The 16646-nt window shown below is 46.6% G+C and overlaps 2 protein-coding genes across 4 annotated transcripts in view; one reads left to right on the top strand and one right to left on the bottom strand.

Moving 5' to 3' along the window:
• Nucleotides 1–14786, top strand: part of SYCE1L (synaptonemal complex central element protein 1 like) — a 92079-nt gene extending 77293 nt beyond the window's left edge. The window contains exons 13-15 of the mRNA XM_043435384.1: nt 896–1059; nt 3276–3457; nt 10961–14786. The gene's annotated coding sequence lies outside the window, so the exon portion shown is untranslated. The remainder of the gene's footprint in view (nt 1–895; nt 1060–3275; nt 3458–10960) is intronic.
• Nucleotides 4881–16646, bottom strand: part of ADAMTS18 (ADAM metallopeptidase with thrombospondin type 1 motif 18) — a 145229-nt gene continuing 133463 nt past the window's right edge. For 2 of the 3 annotated variants that reach the window (XM_043435378.1, XM_043435380.1), the window contains 3 exons: nt 14784–14996; nt 10078–10225; nt 4881–6947 (listed from right to left, as the gene is read on the bottom strand). In XM_043435378.1, the coding sequence (XP_043291313.1) occupies nt 6832–6947; nt 10078–10225; nt 14784–14996 (477 nt within the window). In that variant the 3' untranslated portion in view covers nt 4881–6831. The remainder of the gene's footprint in view (nt 6948–10077; nt 10226–14783; nt 14997–16646) is intronic. The other variant, XM_043435379.1, reaches the window with a different exon arrangement.

Below are 16646 nucleotides of genomic sequence, written 5' to 3'. Positions count from 1 at the left end.
ATGACTTTGGACTATGGCCAGATTGTTTCACAAATGAACATCTCATATTTTTAAAGAATCAGTCCCTTTGGGTAAAGAGCAGGATCTGTTTCCATGCTCAGACCTTGAAATACAGTAAATGCTCAATAAATGCTTGTTGAAGAATGAATATATCTTAGATAGCAAAAATGCAGGAAATAATGTTAGTTTAGGCAGAGCGAACTATATAAGCGGGTCCATATGATTGGATGTTAGAGACTTAATGTGATCACAAATGCTAACTCCCATAACAGTGTGAAAAGTCTGCCTCCTCACCAGACTTCTCTGCTTGTAATAAAAGCTCTGCATCATGTAGGCATCATAATAAAGGTATTTACTGAATACAATTATTCTTTTACTGCTTTAAAAAATGCTGACATATAAATAGACAGATGTTCATTTTAAATATCTGGAACCAATCTTAAAAACCCTTAATTTAATAAAATTAGTCATTAAACCAGAAAAATCAGAAGCCCAGAACAGCACGAACCATGGAACTAACCTGTTTATTCTCTAGCATAGCCCCAAAGCACCTTCTAGTAGGTCTTCCCTGTATTACAAAAGATGTTTCTTTTGTCTTCTGTTGGACAAAAGCTGAAGCTTCTCCTATTTTCACTCAGTCGAGTCAGCCAGTGGATTTCTGGCAAACTGTCAGGAAGTGACAGTTGGCATAATTCATAAAAATGATTGATTTACCTTCTGGCACCTAATGACTGGGCAGGAAACAGGAGGGAAGGCTTCCTTCTGCTTGACTCTGGCTCTCGGGAGTACCACTGTCTCCACGCACTGTGGGTTTCTTCACTCACACACAAGCAGCCCTGGGAGTGATTGCCAAAAGACACTTTCCGTTGGGAATTCAATGGCTTCTCTCTTTCAGGCAACCTCCCACCCACTTTTAAGAAAACAAACGACAGTCCCTAGCTCTTGCATAAGGGTGCTTGGCTGAGAGAAATGGCCGATTTCCCTCAATCCTGGTGTCCCACTGCCCTCTGAACCCCTCTGTAGACTACTGACATCCTCGGGAACGGGAAGAGAGAAGAGGTGAGCAGGGACCTTGTCCCTTCCTGTAAATCCTTTTCTTTCTTTCTTCCTTTTTCTCTTCCCCTGTGCTGGGTCTTAGTCGAGGCATATGAACTTTTACATGTGGCATGCTAACTCTGAGTTGTGGGCTTCCCTGGGGCTCAGATGGTAAAGATTCTGCCTGCAGTGCAGAAGACCTGGGTTCAATCCCTGGGTTGGGAAGATCGCCTGCAGAAGGGAACAGCTACCCACTCCAGTTTTCTGGCCTGGAGAATTCCATGGACAGAGGAGCCTGGTGGGCTACAACCCATGAGGTTGCAGAGTCGGACATGACTGTCTCACACACACACACACACACAACGCATGTCAGACCTAGTTCCCCAACCAGGGACCGAACCCATGGCCCCTGGGTTGGGAGTGCAGAGTCTTAGCTACTGGACCATCGGGGAAGTCCCCTGAGATGTCTTTTCTTGATCCAGCATTTGCCAGCAGAGGAGTTTCCCAGGTGAAACATACACCTGGGAATACACCAGAGCCCTTCATTCTCTGCTGACTGTGGGCCACACGCCGCAGAGCTGCAGTGGAGGGCGGGGTGCCAGGGCCTCCTTCGCCTGCGCAGGGCAGACGGACCCAGGCCCCTCTTTATTCGCCCTAGACTTAAACTAGCTCTTCCTTGAAGAAACCTGAGTGCCTTTAAAAATGTAAATGCCCAGGTCTTACCCCCAGGTTACTTAAATTTCTGGAATGAGGCCTGGGAAGTTTCTGTATAAAATAACATCCTTAGGTGATGGTAACAGAGCTAATTATTTAGAAATTCTTGTCCTGAGACTCATTTCTAGACAGAACTTGACTTTCAAAGGAAGTAGGGCAGGGGAGAGTGGACCCTCTTTCCAAGAAATAGGAGACACTAGTCCCCTTGGTATTGGCATATGAAATGGAAGCCTGCAAGAAGGGGAGACCTCCTAGACCTTCTGCCAAGGGCTGGGGGTGGGGGCTGCCCCATCCTTCCTCTGCTCCAGCCACATGAAAGGAGAGGGGGGCTCAGAAAGAGAAATGTGTCCGGGCCTCGCCTCCACCGGAACAGCTCCTGGCCCTGGTTTATCTTCAAAGACCATCTCCCCCAGGGCTCTGATCAGTAACAGAGAAAGGGCCACCCTTTGTACTGCATACCACATTTAGCAAGTCTGCTAGCCGAGAGGATGGAGAATTCAGAGTACCAGGTGTTTGTTTAGAGGAGTGCTTTCCGACACGGGCTATGGGTGCTGCAGGGCTAACACTTGGTAATGTCAACCTATGTCCTAACCTATTCGGGGCAGAGGGAGCCTAAATCGGGAGGCCAAGGTGATAGAAGCAAAGAGAGCTGCAAGAAACTGGGCTTCTGGGGAGAAATGACCTATAGGATTTCCTTTTCCTACACCACGGTGCCTCTTTCTCATCCCAGTCACCATGCTGGCAACAATTCCTGAACATCGTTCATCTATTCCACCAATCAACAACTGTATAAATTACTAATTATGAACTCAACTGTCCCTTATGAAACAAGAGACGAGGAAACAGAAATACTTTGCAAGTATCTCATCATAATGTTCAAAGAGGATGCTGGTTTTGTGCATGGGTGATGGACAGGGAGGCCTGGCGTGCTGCGATTCATGGGGTCGCAGAGTCGGATACGACCGAGCGACTGAACTGAACTGAAGGCCTTTACTGTTGCTTTGCAGAAACTAACAAATAACTGGATACATTTAGAAAAATGCATTCTGGATATTGCTCCTGATGGCCTCTCTGTGCACAAAACTTGTTGAACAATTCTAAATGTCTTAACTCTATCACCATAGGTACAATCAAATGGATATAATCTGCCTTTTCTATGTACAAATATGAATTGGTATTCAAGGCCAAAATAATCTTTTTGACACAGAATTTTATCTAAAGCTTAGTGATGCTAAACCAAACATTCTAGAGGGACTAGGAGCAGTTCACTTACTGAAAAATGTTTCTTAGGTATGAATTCTGTGAAGCAGTTATAGTGACTGTATTTTATTTTTAATTAAAATTAAATGTGAATGCTATTCAGTGGGCTTTTATTTGCCTTCTATTTATGGGAAACAATATAGATTTTCCATTTACAGGAATTATAAAAAGTTTACTTTTTAAACTATTTACTTTAGTTCACATCATTTTAAGTTAAATAGATACGATTAAATAAAAAATTTAGTAGAAGTGTTTTGGGTTTCCAGGGAAATTCAGGATTATAGTAAATGGATGACAGCAGTTCAAGAATCAATTCACCCTTGGTCCCTTCCGGAGGAGGAAGGTACGGCCACCTAGGTTGTACTGATGATGTCACTTCAGATGTTCCGAGCCTCAGCATCAGTGTGACCATCAGGAATTGAGGCCTTAAGGTCTTACTTCAGGAAAGGTAAGGTGAGGCAGATGAAACATGGAATCTGCATACAGATTTTTACAGTCTCTAAAATAAACCCATATGGGACGTAAGTAAGTGGCCTTCTCAACATTGCATTTAGCATTCATGGGTTCTGTGCTGTTAATTCCTGCATGATACACGCTGCCGTGAGGTCAGCCTTCCCACGGCTGACATACAGAATCCACGCCGAGACCACCGTCCTCTCTCTCCATCCTAGAGGACTTCGCGTTGCAGGCTCCCACACTCAAGTCCTGTTGCCCAGGAGACACTACTGTCCTGCAGAGAAACGGCTATTAGAGAACAACAGCGATCACCTTTGCGTGTCCTTTACTGAAAAGGCAGGCTAAGAGGCAACGTGTTGCCTCCATCCTCAACTCCCCACCGGGGGTCATCCCTGCCCTGCCCAGAATTCTTCTGCCCAGAATTGCTGGGTCATTTTTTTGTCACACCCTCTTCACGTGCATCTCAGGGGCCACAACAGAATTCTAAGGCTCAGGTGGCCTTCTCTCTCTCTTTGAAAAGGACACCATCCTGTGGTTGTTCCAGACTCCTTCCACTCCTGATGTGGGGATTAAATGAGAGAACATGGTTGTTTTTATTAATAATATTACCAAAAGGTAGAAAGTAGGAAGGTACCTTTTTTTGCCATCTATTTTTCATTATTAATAATAATTTTTGTTTGCAAAATAGCAATAATTCACATTAAAATCCTCTTAAATATATTTTTAAAATATACATGCATATTTTATATATATATTATATATATGTAATATATATTTACAATATATATAATATATAATATATAATTTATATATTATATATATGTATTTATATATAATATAAATATATAATTTATATATAATATATATATTTATATAATAATATATATATATGTATTATATATACATATACAGGAAAAAATAGTTTATTCAGGTCATTTGGAGTTACTTTGCCAAGATAGTTTTTTATTTCCCTCTGGTCTGAAGATTTGAAATTTAGAAAACTTGAATAACTTGCTTTTTAATTTATTACTTAGTTTTTTTTCCCCTTCCTTGCTCCTTTCCCTCCCCTCTTTCTTTCTGCAAAAAGATTTTCAAGTAGCAGAAAAAAAAAATAGAAAACCCACTACATTTATGGTTTATCTAGCTTGGATGATTTCCATAAATAAATGATTACGTGACTAGTAAGAGTAGAAAAAAAATAGCATTTCCATGAGATGGTAAATGTCACGTGTTTCATTCCAGTATTTAATGGTTTCTAATTTCCTCAAGCACAAACAAGAAAAATGATTAATGTCTTCCCTCCAATCTTTTCTCAGCTTTTTGAGAAAATATTGAGAGTCTTAATCAACATTTGTACACTTAGATCACCTTGGTAAAGACCAGCTTCTTGCTAACTTATTCAAGAACTTAACAAGTTTCAAAGACAAAGAAACAGAACACTTTATTATAAAACTTATAAAATAATTAAATATTACACATATATTTTGACTTTTCTCTATACCCCGTGTTTATTTATTCAACACTTTTCCTCAGAATTAATTCACTTCCTCAGAGAAGCAAGTGAGAACACATAAGAATAGGCTATTAATAAATTAATTTTCCATAAAATAATAAAATGATAATTATATAAAGAAACAAGTTGAAATTTTTTTCAGAGGGCAAGGGGGTAGTGATATGGAGCCCTATGTTTATTTTTATGATAAAATGGCCACTATTCTAGGCCAAGTCCAGGAGACTGAGAGAATATTCTAATCATTATTTCTCTGAGACTTGAGAATGTATGATTTTAATTAGAATGGAATAAAGGAGGCTCTAAATTTAACAAACCACTGTCTTGTTGGTTATGCTGAGCGAGCAAATCCCTGTTTGAATTTAGACTTTTAAAAGCAGTAAAATTGGGTTACATTCATCAAAGACATTGAGGAACAGAGTAGAATTATATAAATATGCCCTTTATAACCACATCTCAAAATATTACAGAAGGACACCGTCTTGTAAGTTACTTTGGTTTTGGCAAGATGGTGTGGTGTTTTTCCCATGAAGAACAATTTTAAGCTCATTAGTGCCTACCAACAGCTGGCTTCTGAAGACTGAAAATATCATCTGAAAGATTACAAAACACTTGTTCTTTGAAATGTCCTGGCATATTATGACTTATTAATATTCACATAGCGAGAAGATGGATGGATTTCTCAATTGCCACTGTGACTTTTCCCTTGTTAACCAAATCCTAGGGCAAATTTAAACATGTCAGTTGCCAGGGGAAAAAAACCACAAGTGGCCTCTAATTTTCCAAGCATCTCTGATAATACGCGGGGAGCATCATGAATGACATTTTCCCATCCTTCCAAGCAGGACTATTTTGCTCTTTGTCTCCTCTTAGGTTTCTACCAGAAATGCACATGCTGATTCCCAAAGAGCAGACCTGAGGCTCCCGAGTACTTGTTCGGCTAGCACCAAAAAGGACGAGGTTGACAGAGTGTGTAGGGCAACAGGGCTTTGTGGTTATGTTTTCTTTTTCTTTTTTCAGAGTGTGACTTCCAATTAAGTGGAGATCTTAACTTGTCCACGTTGCCCTGTTTTCAGCATATGCCTCAGAATACTTTTCAAGTTGTGAATTTTAGTCTTGGAGACTCTCTATATAAGCAGAATATACCTTAAATGAAGTAAGAAAAAACAACACACACACACACACACACACACACACACACACACACCTTCAATGAAGTAAGAAAAAACAACACACACACACACACACACACACACACACACACACACACACACACACACCCCAGAGAAACAGGACATGAAGCTTGCTAGTCCAGCAGCAAGCACCATCGTGAGCACCATTCTGCATTTGTACAACTCCTGGTCTGGGGCGTCCACAGTTCCGGTCAAACTCTGAGCAACAGTTAGGCAGCGTGTTCCACCCACATCAGATTACTCCAAGTCTCAGGCTATGACCTGAAGTCCAAAAGGACATTTCCAAAACCCACCCTCTGAGGTTCCCTGGGGTGGGGTCTGTCCCCAAAGTTCACAAGCATCTCACTTGGTCAAAATTCAAACCTATTCTCTCTCATGGCAAGTCATCACCTCCTTCCTATAACAGTGCAAAGCAAAGCCGGTCTGTTTGTGTTCTATGCTTTTGTAAGTCCGATTTGTCATTGCTTCCCACTTTCAAGTGCTTCTGAGTACCGTGTGCAGTAGGGAAATGAACAAGAAGGCTGTTCTCGAGAGCAGCCCCTCCAACATGGCAGTCAGCTCACACAGGGTCTGCAGTGTTCAGCTTTCGATGGAAAGAGGGCTGGTCTCTCCGGAGGTTGCGAGGTAAGACCCTGGCCCTGCCGGGATGAGAGGGCATCGAGATCAGCTCTTCCTGGTGCATGACTTGCAGCACTGCTTGCCATAGAATTTGTGGTTGCAGACGCCGTGCTGAGGAACAAGATGACACCAGCCGAAGACGTCCACACAGGATGGATCCTCTATGGTGAGAAAAAAACGTTCAGCGCATCAGGACAGGTTCTTAGCCTTTTCCTTATGGTGAGGGCCTACAGACAGAGACTTGGGATCAACTTGCCTTTGGCCCCGTGGGGTTCTTACATAAGACATGAGGACTTTGTGGGGGAAAAAGCAGGATGAAGGCACCCAGAGGCACCGTGAAAGTGTCATTCGTTCAGCAGGGTCCGACCCTTTGTGACCCCATGGACTGTAGCCCGCCGGGCTCCTAAAGCACCGTAGCCACTAACAAAATGTAAACAGGTTAAGGTCACTGGATTGCAAGTGGATGTTTACACACACAAAAAAAGTCATCTCCAGCCTGAGCTTAATGTCTGATCCTCCTAAATAAGCTGGAAACTACTGTTGTGCCTGCAAGGCATTTCCCCTAAAAACGACATCCCCGAGGATGTTGTTAAACCACTGGTTCTGTTTCAGAAGGCCTGGGGCGAGGACTCAGATTTCTTTTTTCTTCTAATAAACACCCCACGGTTGCTGCCACAACTCCAGGCTCGTTACTCTGGGGAGCAACGAAGCTCATATAGTAGAGGACCTGGATTGAAGGCCCAGCTGCGACATTCTGTGCAGGCTTAAATCAAATCTCATGGCCAATTTGTGAAGACATGAATTTAAATCAGCACCAGTCTTTTTAAACTTCCTTCCTTGTGTAGGATAACAGGGGTGATTACCTACTGGAAGCAGAACACGGGGCATCAGAGGCTTTTACCCCAAAGGGCCTCAGGTGTTACAGAATGCACACGGAGTTATACACACAATTTTCTTCCTGTAAGCATAAATGTGTGTTTTAGGAGTAAGGGCTCAGTCCTTTGACTGGATTTGCAAGGATTTTTTTTTTTTTTACTTTAGAACTATTTAGGGTCTACCCCTACACGTGAGTAAACGCTGTCATTCAGAGCTGGAATTTCCTCCTCTTTCCAAGTCTTAAGTCACCCTCAAGTCCCCGCAAACTGCACACCACCCACGGGTACCCAGTCACGTCCCTCCTGAATCCACCTTTCACGGCTCACCTCTGAGCCCCGGGACATAGCTCGCAAGGCTCTTCCTCTTCTGCTGCTCCCGATTTGTATCTGATCTTCCTATGAACTGCCGACGGCTCCTTCCTTAAGCCGTGGTTCTTCCACCTAAAGCTCCCTTTCACACACACACACACTTCACTCCTCCCAGCCCCAGGGGAGCCTGATAATCCTTCTGAAACAGGCACCCATCCCTGGCACATCCTTGCCCCTAACCCTCCCCCTGGATCCCGTTCACCGGAGTTAGAGCTACGGTCTCTACAGTGACCCGAGGATCCGGACCCCACCTCATCCTTTCGTTTCCCTGAAGCCTCTGCTCAGAGGTGCCCACTTAGCACTGCCCTCTCTGACCTCCCTATGAGAACAGCAAGCCCCTGGCCCCCAGGAAGGACCACCATTTCCTGGTTTGTTTCTCTGCGTCCTATTTGCTGGCATTTATCACATCACATGTTTACCCATGGGCAGCCTCGAGCAAAGATCTGATCAACTTTCTTTCACTGCTCTGTTGCCAACACCTGCCACAGAGTGGCTGCTCAAGAAGTACTTGTTGAAAAAAATAAATTCCCTCCACCTCACGGCCAAAACAAGAAGTTCAAGCCATACTGAGTCTCCGCTCAGGTAGAAGGATGAAATGGAGTTGTTCTTTTCTATCCAGTAAGTCCTGGTTATATTCTGAAGGTGGAGTCTAGAGGATTAGCTGACAGGTGGGTAAAGAGTGTGAGAGAAAAAGAAGAATCAAGAATGACTACAGGGTTCTGACCTGGGCATCTTGAAGTACGGGGTCATGTTTACTGAGATGGGGACGGGGTGGAGGTAGGCACCAGGAGACTAGTTTAGGATATATCAATAGAGATACAAGCGCGACATGAGAGGAAGACTTTGCCTATGTGTCTATATGTATATAATCTCCAAGTTCAGTTATTTTTTAATATAGTGTCTTATACCCCAGTCCATTAGCATGTACCCTAATCAATCAGAATGTACGTCTGGATCAGCTTGTATTTAGACTGTAGAGATGATCCTACTGATGCAGTGGAAATACTGGAGGATACAAAAATCATGGGCCTGACGGCACTATCACCACTTACCCCTCCTGAGATAAGCATGGAATTTCAACATCTAGCTTGTGCTGGAAGCTAGATGTAAGTCAGGAATCAGACGTGAGGTGTCTCACGATCTATCAGAGTAAGTATTGCATTGGGTTATAGTTGTAATACTGATTGCTAATAGCTGATTATTGAGTATAATAGAGGATGAGGTGGTTGGATGGCATCACTGACTCAATGACATGAGTTTGAGTAAACTCCGGGAGTCAGTGATGGACAGGGAGGCCTGGTGTGCTGCAGTCCATGGGGTCGCAAAGAGTTGGACACCACTGAGCAACTGAACTGAATAGCTGATGATTTGAGCTTCTGTTATGAGTCTGGTATTTTGTTTACACTATTAAGGACAACCCCAGAGTGAGCTTCACATCCTACATGCAAACAATTGACAAGTATCATTGGTTGGATCTCACAATACACATCCAGCGACTCCCACCGCCACTACCCTCGTGGGACCTCGCCCCCTCACTGGACGTGGGACCTGCCTCCTGCAGAGAGGAGACAAGTCCTCGTTCTGTTCTAGGCCCCCTCCTCAGTGTAACTTCCAGGGATCCTCCCGTGTACTGGGGATGGGGCTGGGAGGACCGGGAGGAATCCCCACCTGAGTAAAACTAGAGGCCCTGTGTGTGGCCAGGAAGAAACGCCTGGGCTTGTGTCCTGCATTCTGCCTTCTCATTTCACTCCTCTTGATACAAGGAGACTCGCCTCAAGCAGGAGGCCTGGAGACAAGGCCCTCTCTGGGAAGCTTCCCCAGGGCCTCCCTTGCACCACACCCGCGCACCAGCTAGAGCTGACCACCATCAGGGACTGCCCTGGATGTGTGTGCCTTGCACACCTCTCAGGAGGGCTCCTCACGCCGACTCTGATGTGAATGGCATCCCCGAGAGTTTGGGCAGGAGCTGCGTAACTGGATGCAGCAGGTGTTGGACAGATACTCCAGAGAGGAGGAAAGCCGACTTGCGCGTGGTGGGGTGCCTTACCTCTCTTGGCGGGAGCTGGACAGAAGTTGGTGTTACAGGCCCGCAGCACCGGAGGCTTCTGCCGCAGCAGGCAACTTGAGGAAGGCCGGCCCTGCTGGACACAATGGACAGAGCGCGTCTGCACCCCTCCGCCACACGTCACGGTGCACTGCAGGAGAGGGGACAGGAAGCAGTCAGGAAGCGGCCCTTCCTGACGTCACGACAGCAGGGAGAGAAAGCTCCGTGCCTCGGGACATTTCCAAGGTGCCTGTCGATGAAACAGGGCTTGTCCAGAGCAGGGCACATGAACCCACTGAGCCTCTCCTCTAACACGTTTCGGGCGCCGTTTGATCTGATTAGAAGGCTCTGAAGCAAATGCCATCTGCTTCCCCCGAGAGCCTGTGTCTCCCAGTCAAGTTAACTCAGGAAAAAGAGAGGTTCCAGGCATACAGAAGCTGCCACAGGAATGCAGAAGCGAATACAGACACATCCAGCCAGTTCATCACAGTATTTAAAGAATTCCAGGCAACCTCTGCAGATACAATAGTGGAGGGGATGGTTCAGAACTTGGACAGCCAAAGAAATATAATGCTCTGAGACAGCTTAGGAATTATGTCCTCCCTGCCCAGCCAAATTCTGAGACAGCATGGTGGATACTGTGTTTTGGAGAAGTCCATCATGTCACTGTCCAATGGAAGGTTAAAAAAAAAGATTAAAAAGGACTGGCCAGTAATTTTTTTCCAGGCACACATATAAAGATATTTCCTAACAAAAGAGCAAATAAGAAAATATTATCAGAGAAAGGATAGCCCTTTAAATTAATCTTTACATGTATTTTGCTTTAAAAAAAGCTCACTACCAGTTCATTATCCTTATAATTTTTTTCCTATTTTATTGTGGACAGGTGAGGACTTCCACTTGGGACAAGCATCACTGCAGAGTGGCTTCTGAGAGGAAAAAACATGTTGCGGTAAAGAGAGTATGAGTTTTGGAATTAGCGCTAAATTCAAAGACAGCTCTATCAGTTACCAAATCATCTCAGTCAGAAGATGGCTAACTATTTTTGTGAAGAACAAGTGAGTATTTTAATTTGTTAACTGAGGTATAGTTGATGTACAATATTATGTTAGTCTCAGGTATACAACAGAGTGATTCAAAATTTATATAGATTACATTCCATTATGGTTATTATAAAATATTGGTTAATCTCTTGTCTTTGTAGCTTATTATATATATACACATACACACATACACATATCACATATGTGTATACACATATACATATCACATGTAGTAGTTTGTACCTCTTAATGCCTCTCCCCCTTCAGTAATCACTGGTTTGTTTGCTACATTTTTTCTACTCCCACATAAGTCATAAACAATATTTGATTTTCTCTGTCTGACTAATTTCACTAAGCGTAATACCCTCCTGGTCCACTGATGTTGTTGCAAATGACACAGTCTCACCCTTCCTCATGGTTGGGGAGTAGCCCATGTAACTAGTTCTGCATCCTCTCACGGGTCGGGGGCAATGAGTTAGTTTGCTTCCGTGCCTTGGTTGCTGCAGACAGTGCTGCCATGGACGCTGGGCTGCGTGTATCTTTCTTAATTAGCGCTTTCATTTTCATGGACACACGCCACATAGGAGTTGAACCGCTGGGCCATAAGGCAGCTTTGTTTTCAGTTTTGTGAGGAACGCCCACACTGTCTTCCACAGTGTCCCAGGTTACACTCTCACCAGCAGTATACGGAGGCTGGCTTTCCTCCACCTCCTCACCAGCAGATGTTCTCCGTGTTCTTTGCGACGATAACCGTACTGAGCAGTGTCAGGCGCTATTTCCCTGTGGCTGTGGTTTGCATTTCTCTGATGATTAGCAAGGCTGAGCATCTTTTTGTGTACCTTTTGGCCATCTGCATCTCATTGGAAAAAATGTTCATTCAATTCTTCTGCCTACCCCCCTTTTGACTGGGTTGTTTTTTGACACTGAGTTGTTTATATGTCTTGGATATTGTCCCCTTATTTTTCACCAACATTTGCAAATATTTTCTCCCAGTCAGTAGGCTGTCATTTTATTTTGTCCACAGATTTCTTTGCCGTGAACAAGTCTTTAAGTTTAGTTAGATACCCTTTATTTAGTTTTGCTCTAGTTTCTCTTGCCAGAGGAGGCAGATCCAAAGAAAATATTGCTCCACTTTATGTCCAAGGACATTCTATGTTTTCTTCTAGGAGTTTTATGGTTTCTGGTCTTACAGTTCAGTCTTTAATCCATTTCGAGTTTATGTTGTACATGGGATGAGAAAATGTATTCATTTCTGGCACAGTTTTCCCAGCGCCAGTAACTGCCGAGACTATTTTCTCCCCTGTATACTTTCGCCTCTCTGTTGTAGATTAATCGCCCCTAAGTGCATGGGTTTAATTCTGGTGGGGTCAGGGTCAGGGAGATGCCGCCTCCTGAAGCACACAGCCAGGTCCCGGAATGAGTGCCAGCCCGGGGCAGGCAAGGCCGGGTCCTGGGGTCTGGCGGCTGAGTCCAGAGGGGTGGCCGGCCCTGGAGGTGGCGGCGAGGGGGCCGTTTTCTGACACAGCCGCTGTGGGGTCCAGCACGTCTCCGAGCTTGTGTGGGCCTGGTGACGAGGGGGGCTGGACCCCAGGGCGGCGGGCAGCCAAGGTGCCTCCGAGCTGGTGCAGGCCGCTGGTGGGCAGGCTGGGTCCCACCGTGGAAGGCTGGGGTCCATCCGCTGGCGGGAGAGGCTGGGTCTGCGGCTATGGCATGCTCACTGGGAGGCTGGGCTTGGCCTGGGGACTCCAGGCTAACGAGCTGGAGGGGGATTACAGAATGCTGCTTGCAGCACCAGTGTCCTTGCGTAGGATGGGCCCCCAGAGAGTCTGACACCACTGTCCCTGCCCCGGGGTATGTCCCAGCTGATTCCTTCTCCAGGAGACTCTGCAGGATGGGCGGGAGGTCTGCCCAGGCGCCTTTCTCAGCATTGCTTTGCCTGAGAGCTCAAAGCGCATCCTGGAAGAGTGGTGTGGCTGTTTCCCACGGCGCTCTGGGACGCCTGAACGTGAGCTCCACTGGCCTGCAGGCCCAAACCTTCTGAGGGCTCGTCTTCCTAGTGCAGACCCCCTGCTCCTGGGGGACAAGCTCTGCAAGTGTGGTTTTTCTCTGAAATGTGCACTGCGACTCTGTCTGTCCCACCCACCTCATCGTGGCTCCTTCTTCGGTCTTTAGTTGTAGAAGCTCTTTTCTGGTGAACGTGTGAGTCACTCAGTCATGTCTGACTCTCCCTCCAGGCTCCTCTGTCCATGGGATTCTCCAGCAAGGATACTGGAGTGGGCTGCCATGCCCTCCTCCAGGGGACCTGCGTCTCCTGCATGGCAGGCAGATTCTTTACCATCTGAGGCCCCAGGGTAGGTTCTGGTCTTTAAATAGCCGTTATTTCCGTGTGCCTGCAAACCCCTACTCTGCCATGTGGGGAACTCCCATCTCACAACAGTAACTATTTTAGGCTTTATGGGCCGTATGACCTTGGTTGCAATTACTCACCTCTGTACTAAAGCAGCCATGGACAACACACACAAATGAGGATGGCTGTTGTCTAATGAAAGTTTATCCACAAAAACAGGCAGCAGTAGGGGGAGAAGATTTGCCACTGGTAATTATTTGCTTTTATCTGATCTAAATAATTCTGCATGAATCAATTGCCAAGTCTGTTAAATGACTAAAACAATTGTAGACAATTTTAAAAGAAATCCAATTTCATGGTGAGGCTGGCAGCACCTCTCAAGCCAGAGTTGTTTTTTCTGAAGAGCTATGTAACGCCTGTTAGCTGTAACAACGCAAGGACCAACCAAACCATAGCTTCGGATCCCTGAGGACGTGCTGTCCTCTCAGACTCAGCATCACAAACCAATCCCAGCTCATAAGCATCACACCGATGCCTCTAAAGTTTCTTCCAAGTCTTCTGAGGAAAAGGACACCTGGAACATCTGAATTTAAAACTTGTGTGTCATTGGCTGATCAACTGCCTAACTCTTTACCAGCCTCATCCACAAAACAGGGACAATAATACCCACAAATAAGACCACTTCCCCAGTGGCTCAGCTGATAAAGAATCCACCTGCAGTGCATGAGATACAAGAGACGTGGGTTCCATCCCTGGGTCAAAAAGATCCCCTGGAGGAGGAAATGGCAAACCCACTTCAGTATTCTTGCCTGCAAAATCCCTAAACAGAGGAGCCTGGTGGGCTCCAGCTCAAGGGGTCACAAAGCATGACTGAGTGAGCTTACAGCGTCAGCTCCAGGGTGAAGGGAGGAGACAGATGCGTGTGTAGTATGTAACACAGTGCATGGAAATGGTGTGACACATGCTAGCCATTAGTGACACTCCTCAGAAACACCAGAACCACGTGAGTCAAGACTCTTGAGCAGCATTTCTAAAACACAGGAGGAGCTAGTGGTGGTTTTAATAGCAGCAACAACAGTGAACATTAGCAGTACCTTGGGACCAACTGCTTTGTATTACTTATTCATTGGGAAAAAAAAGAAAAGAAAAAACCTAACTCTGCACAATATTATCATCTCAGTTTTGTAGATGTGAAAATGGAGGCTCACCGATGCTGGAACCTGCCCAGGAACGCAGGTCGTTTGGACGGGTCCCTAACAGCAGCAGTTGTAAACGGAATCTCGCTTAACTTTCACCCGCCTCAATCTCTCCATGCTCACCTGTTGCCACGGCGACGTATACCACCCAGCTGCTGGACTGTATGCTGGACGGGTGGGACACGCCCCCCGGTTGCAGGTTTCCTCCAAGTCCAGGTTTGGCTTCTTAATATTGCGGCACCTCCGCTCGGGGAACGTTATCAGCTTGCCTTGGAAGGCCTTCTCGCTGCATTTCATCTCCCTCTTCCTCACTCCCAAACCACAGCTCACGGAACACTGGGGGCCAAGAAAGGAGGCGTCAGGGCACAGACTCCACCCTCCACCTGTCATCAGAGGGATGGGACTAGGGCAGATCAGCCACAGCCCACCAGGCTCCTGAAGGTAGGGCCTCAAGTCCGGCATGCGACAGAAGCCAGAGAATTGGAGTCACTTTCCCAAGGTCACAGCATGGCTCAGCACCACGAAACAAAGGCCAGCTCTGCCATCACACACTGAAGCGGCGTTACGGCAGGAAAAACAAAACGAGGATGGAGGCTGATGAAATAAATCTGAGGAAACCGCTTTTGTTTTTCTATGTGACTGACTGCTATTTTATTTAAGTATTTCCTTACTTCCACTGTACAGATTTTCTTTTTCAAAAACTTTTAATTTTGTGTTGGGGCGCAGCTGATCAACAACGCTTCGATAGTTTCAGGTGAAGAGCAAAGGAACTCAGCCGTATAAATGCATGTGTCCACGTGTGCACATGTGCCCCACCCCGCTCCCAGCCAGGCTGCCAGTGACCTGGGCAGAGTCCCCTGTGCTGCCGTGACCTGGGCAGAGTCCCCTGTGCTGCCGTGACCTGGGCAGAGTCCCCTGTGCTGCCGTGACCTGGGCAGAGTCCCCTGTGCTGCCGTGACCCTGGGCAGAGTCCCCTGTGCTGCCGTGACCCTGGGCAGAGTCCCCTGTGCTGCCAGTGACCTGGGCAGAGTCCCCTGTGCTGCCGTGACCCTGGGCAGAGTCCCCTGTGCTGCCAGTGACCCGGGCAGAGTCCCCTGTGCTGCCAGTGACCCGGGCAGAGTCCCCTGTGCTGCGTGACCCGGGCAGAGTCCCCTGTGCTGCCCCGGGCAGAGTCCCCTGGCTGCCGTGACCCGGGCAGAGTCCCCTGTGCTGCCATGACCCTGGGCAGAGTCCCCTGTGCTGCCGTGACCCTGGGCAGAGTCCCCTGTGCTGCCAGTGACCTGGGCAGAGTCCCCTGTGCTGCCAGTGACCTGGGCAGAGTCCCCTGTGCTGCCGTGACCTGGGCTGAGTCCCCTGTGCTGCCGTGACCTGGGCAGAGTCCCCTGTGCTGCCGTGACCTGGGCTGAGTCCCCTGTGCTGCCGTGACCTGGGCAGAGTCCCCTGTGCTGCCGTGACCTGGGCAGAGTCCCCTGTGCTGCCGTGACCTGGGCAGAGTCCCCTGTGCAGGAGGTCCTAGTCGCTCATCCATTCTCAATGCGGCAGCGGGTACACGTCAGTCCCAAACCCCCTCACTGTCACTTCTCCCTCGGCAACCGTAGGCTGGCTCCACTGTCTATTTCCTAAGTTCATTTGTCTTTAGATTCCACATAGAAGGCATGTCACAGGATATTTCTCTTCTCTGACTTACCTCACTCAGCACGACAGTCTTTAGGTTCATCCATGTGACTGCACATGGCATTAGAGAAAACCATTTTTAAGTATTTTAAACAGTATTCTGGGATACTGTACAGGGCCTTGATGAACTGCATAAAGCAGTAAGACATGGCATCAGCATAACCATCACAGATCATGAAGGCTCTGGATCAGATCAAGACAACAGAGAGGCAGGATGTGGGGCTCCCCTTCTCCCCCAAAGACATCAAAACCAGTTATGTGGAGAACAAGTCTCACAGAACGTCTAGCGAATGCTGGCAGAAGACCTCAGAG

Source organism: Cervus canadensis, chromosome 18 (assembly GCF_019320065.1).
Source record: "Cervus canadensis isolate Bull #8, Minnesota chromosome 18, ASM1932006v1, whole genome shotgun sequence".
Lineage (NCBI taxonomy): Eukaryota > Metazoa > Chordata > Mammalia > Artiodactyla > Cervidae > Cervus > Cervus canadensis.
The sequence above is the reverse complement of the archived record's forward strand: the minus strand, read 5'-3'. Positions and strand labels throughout refer to the sequence as shown.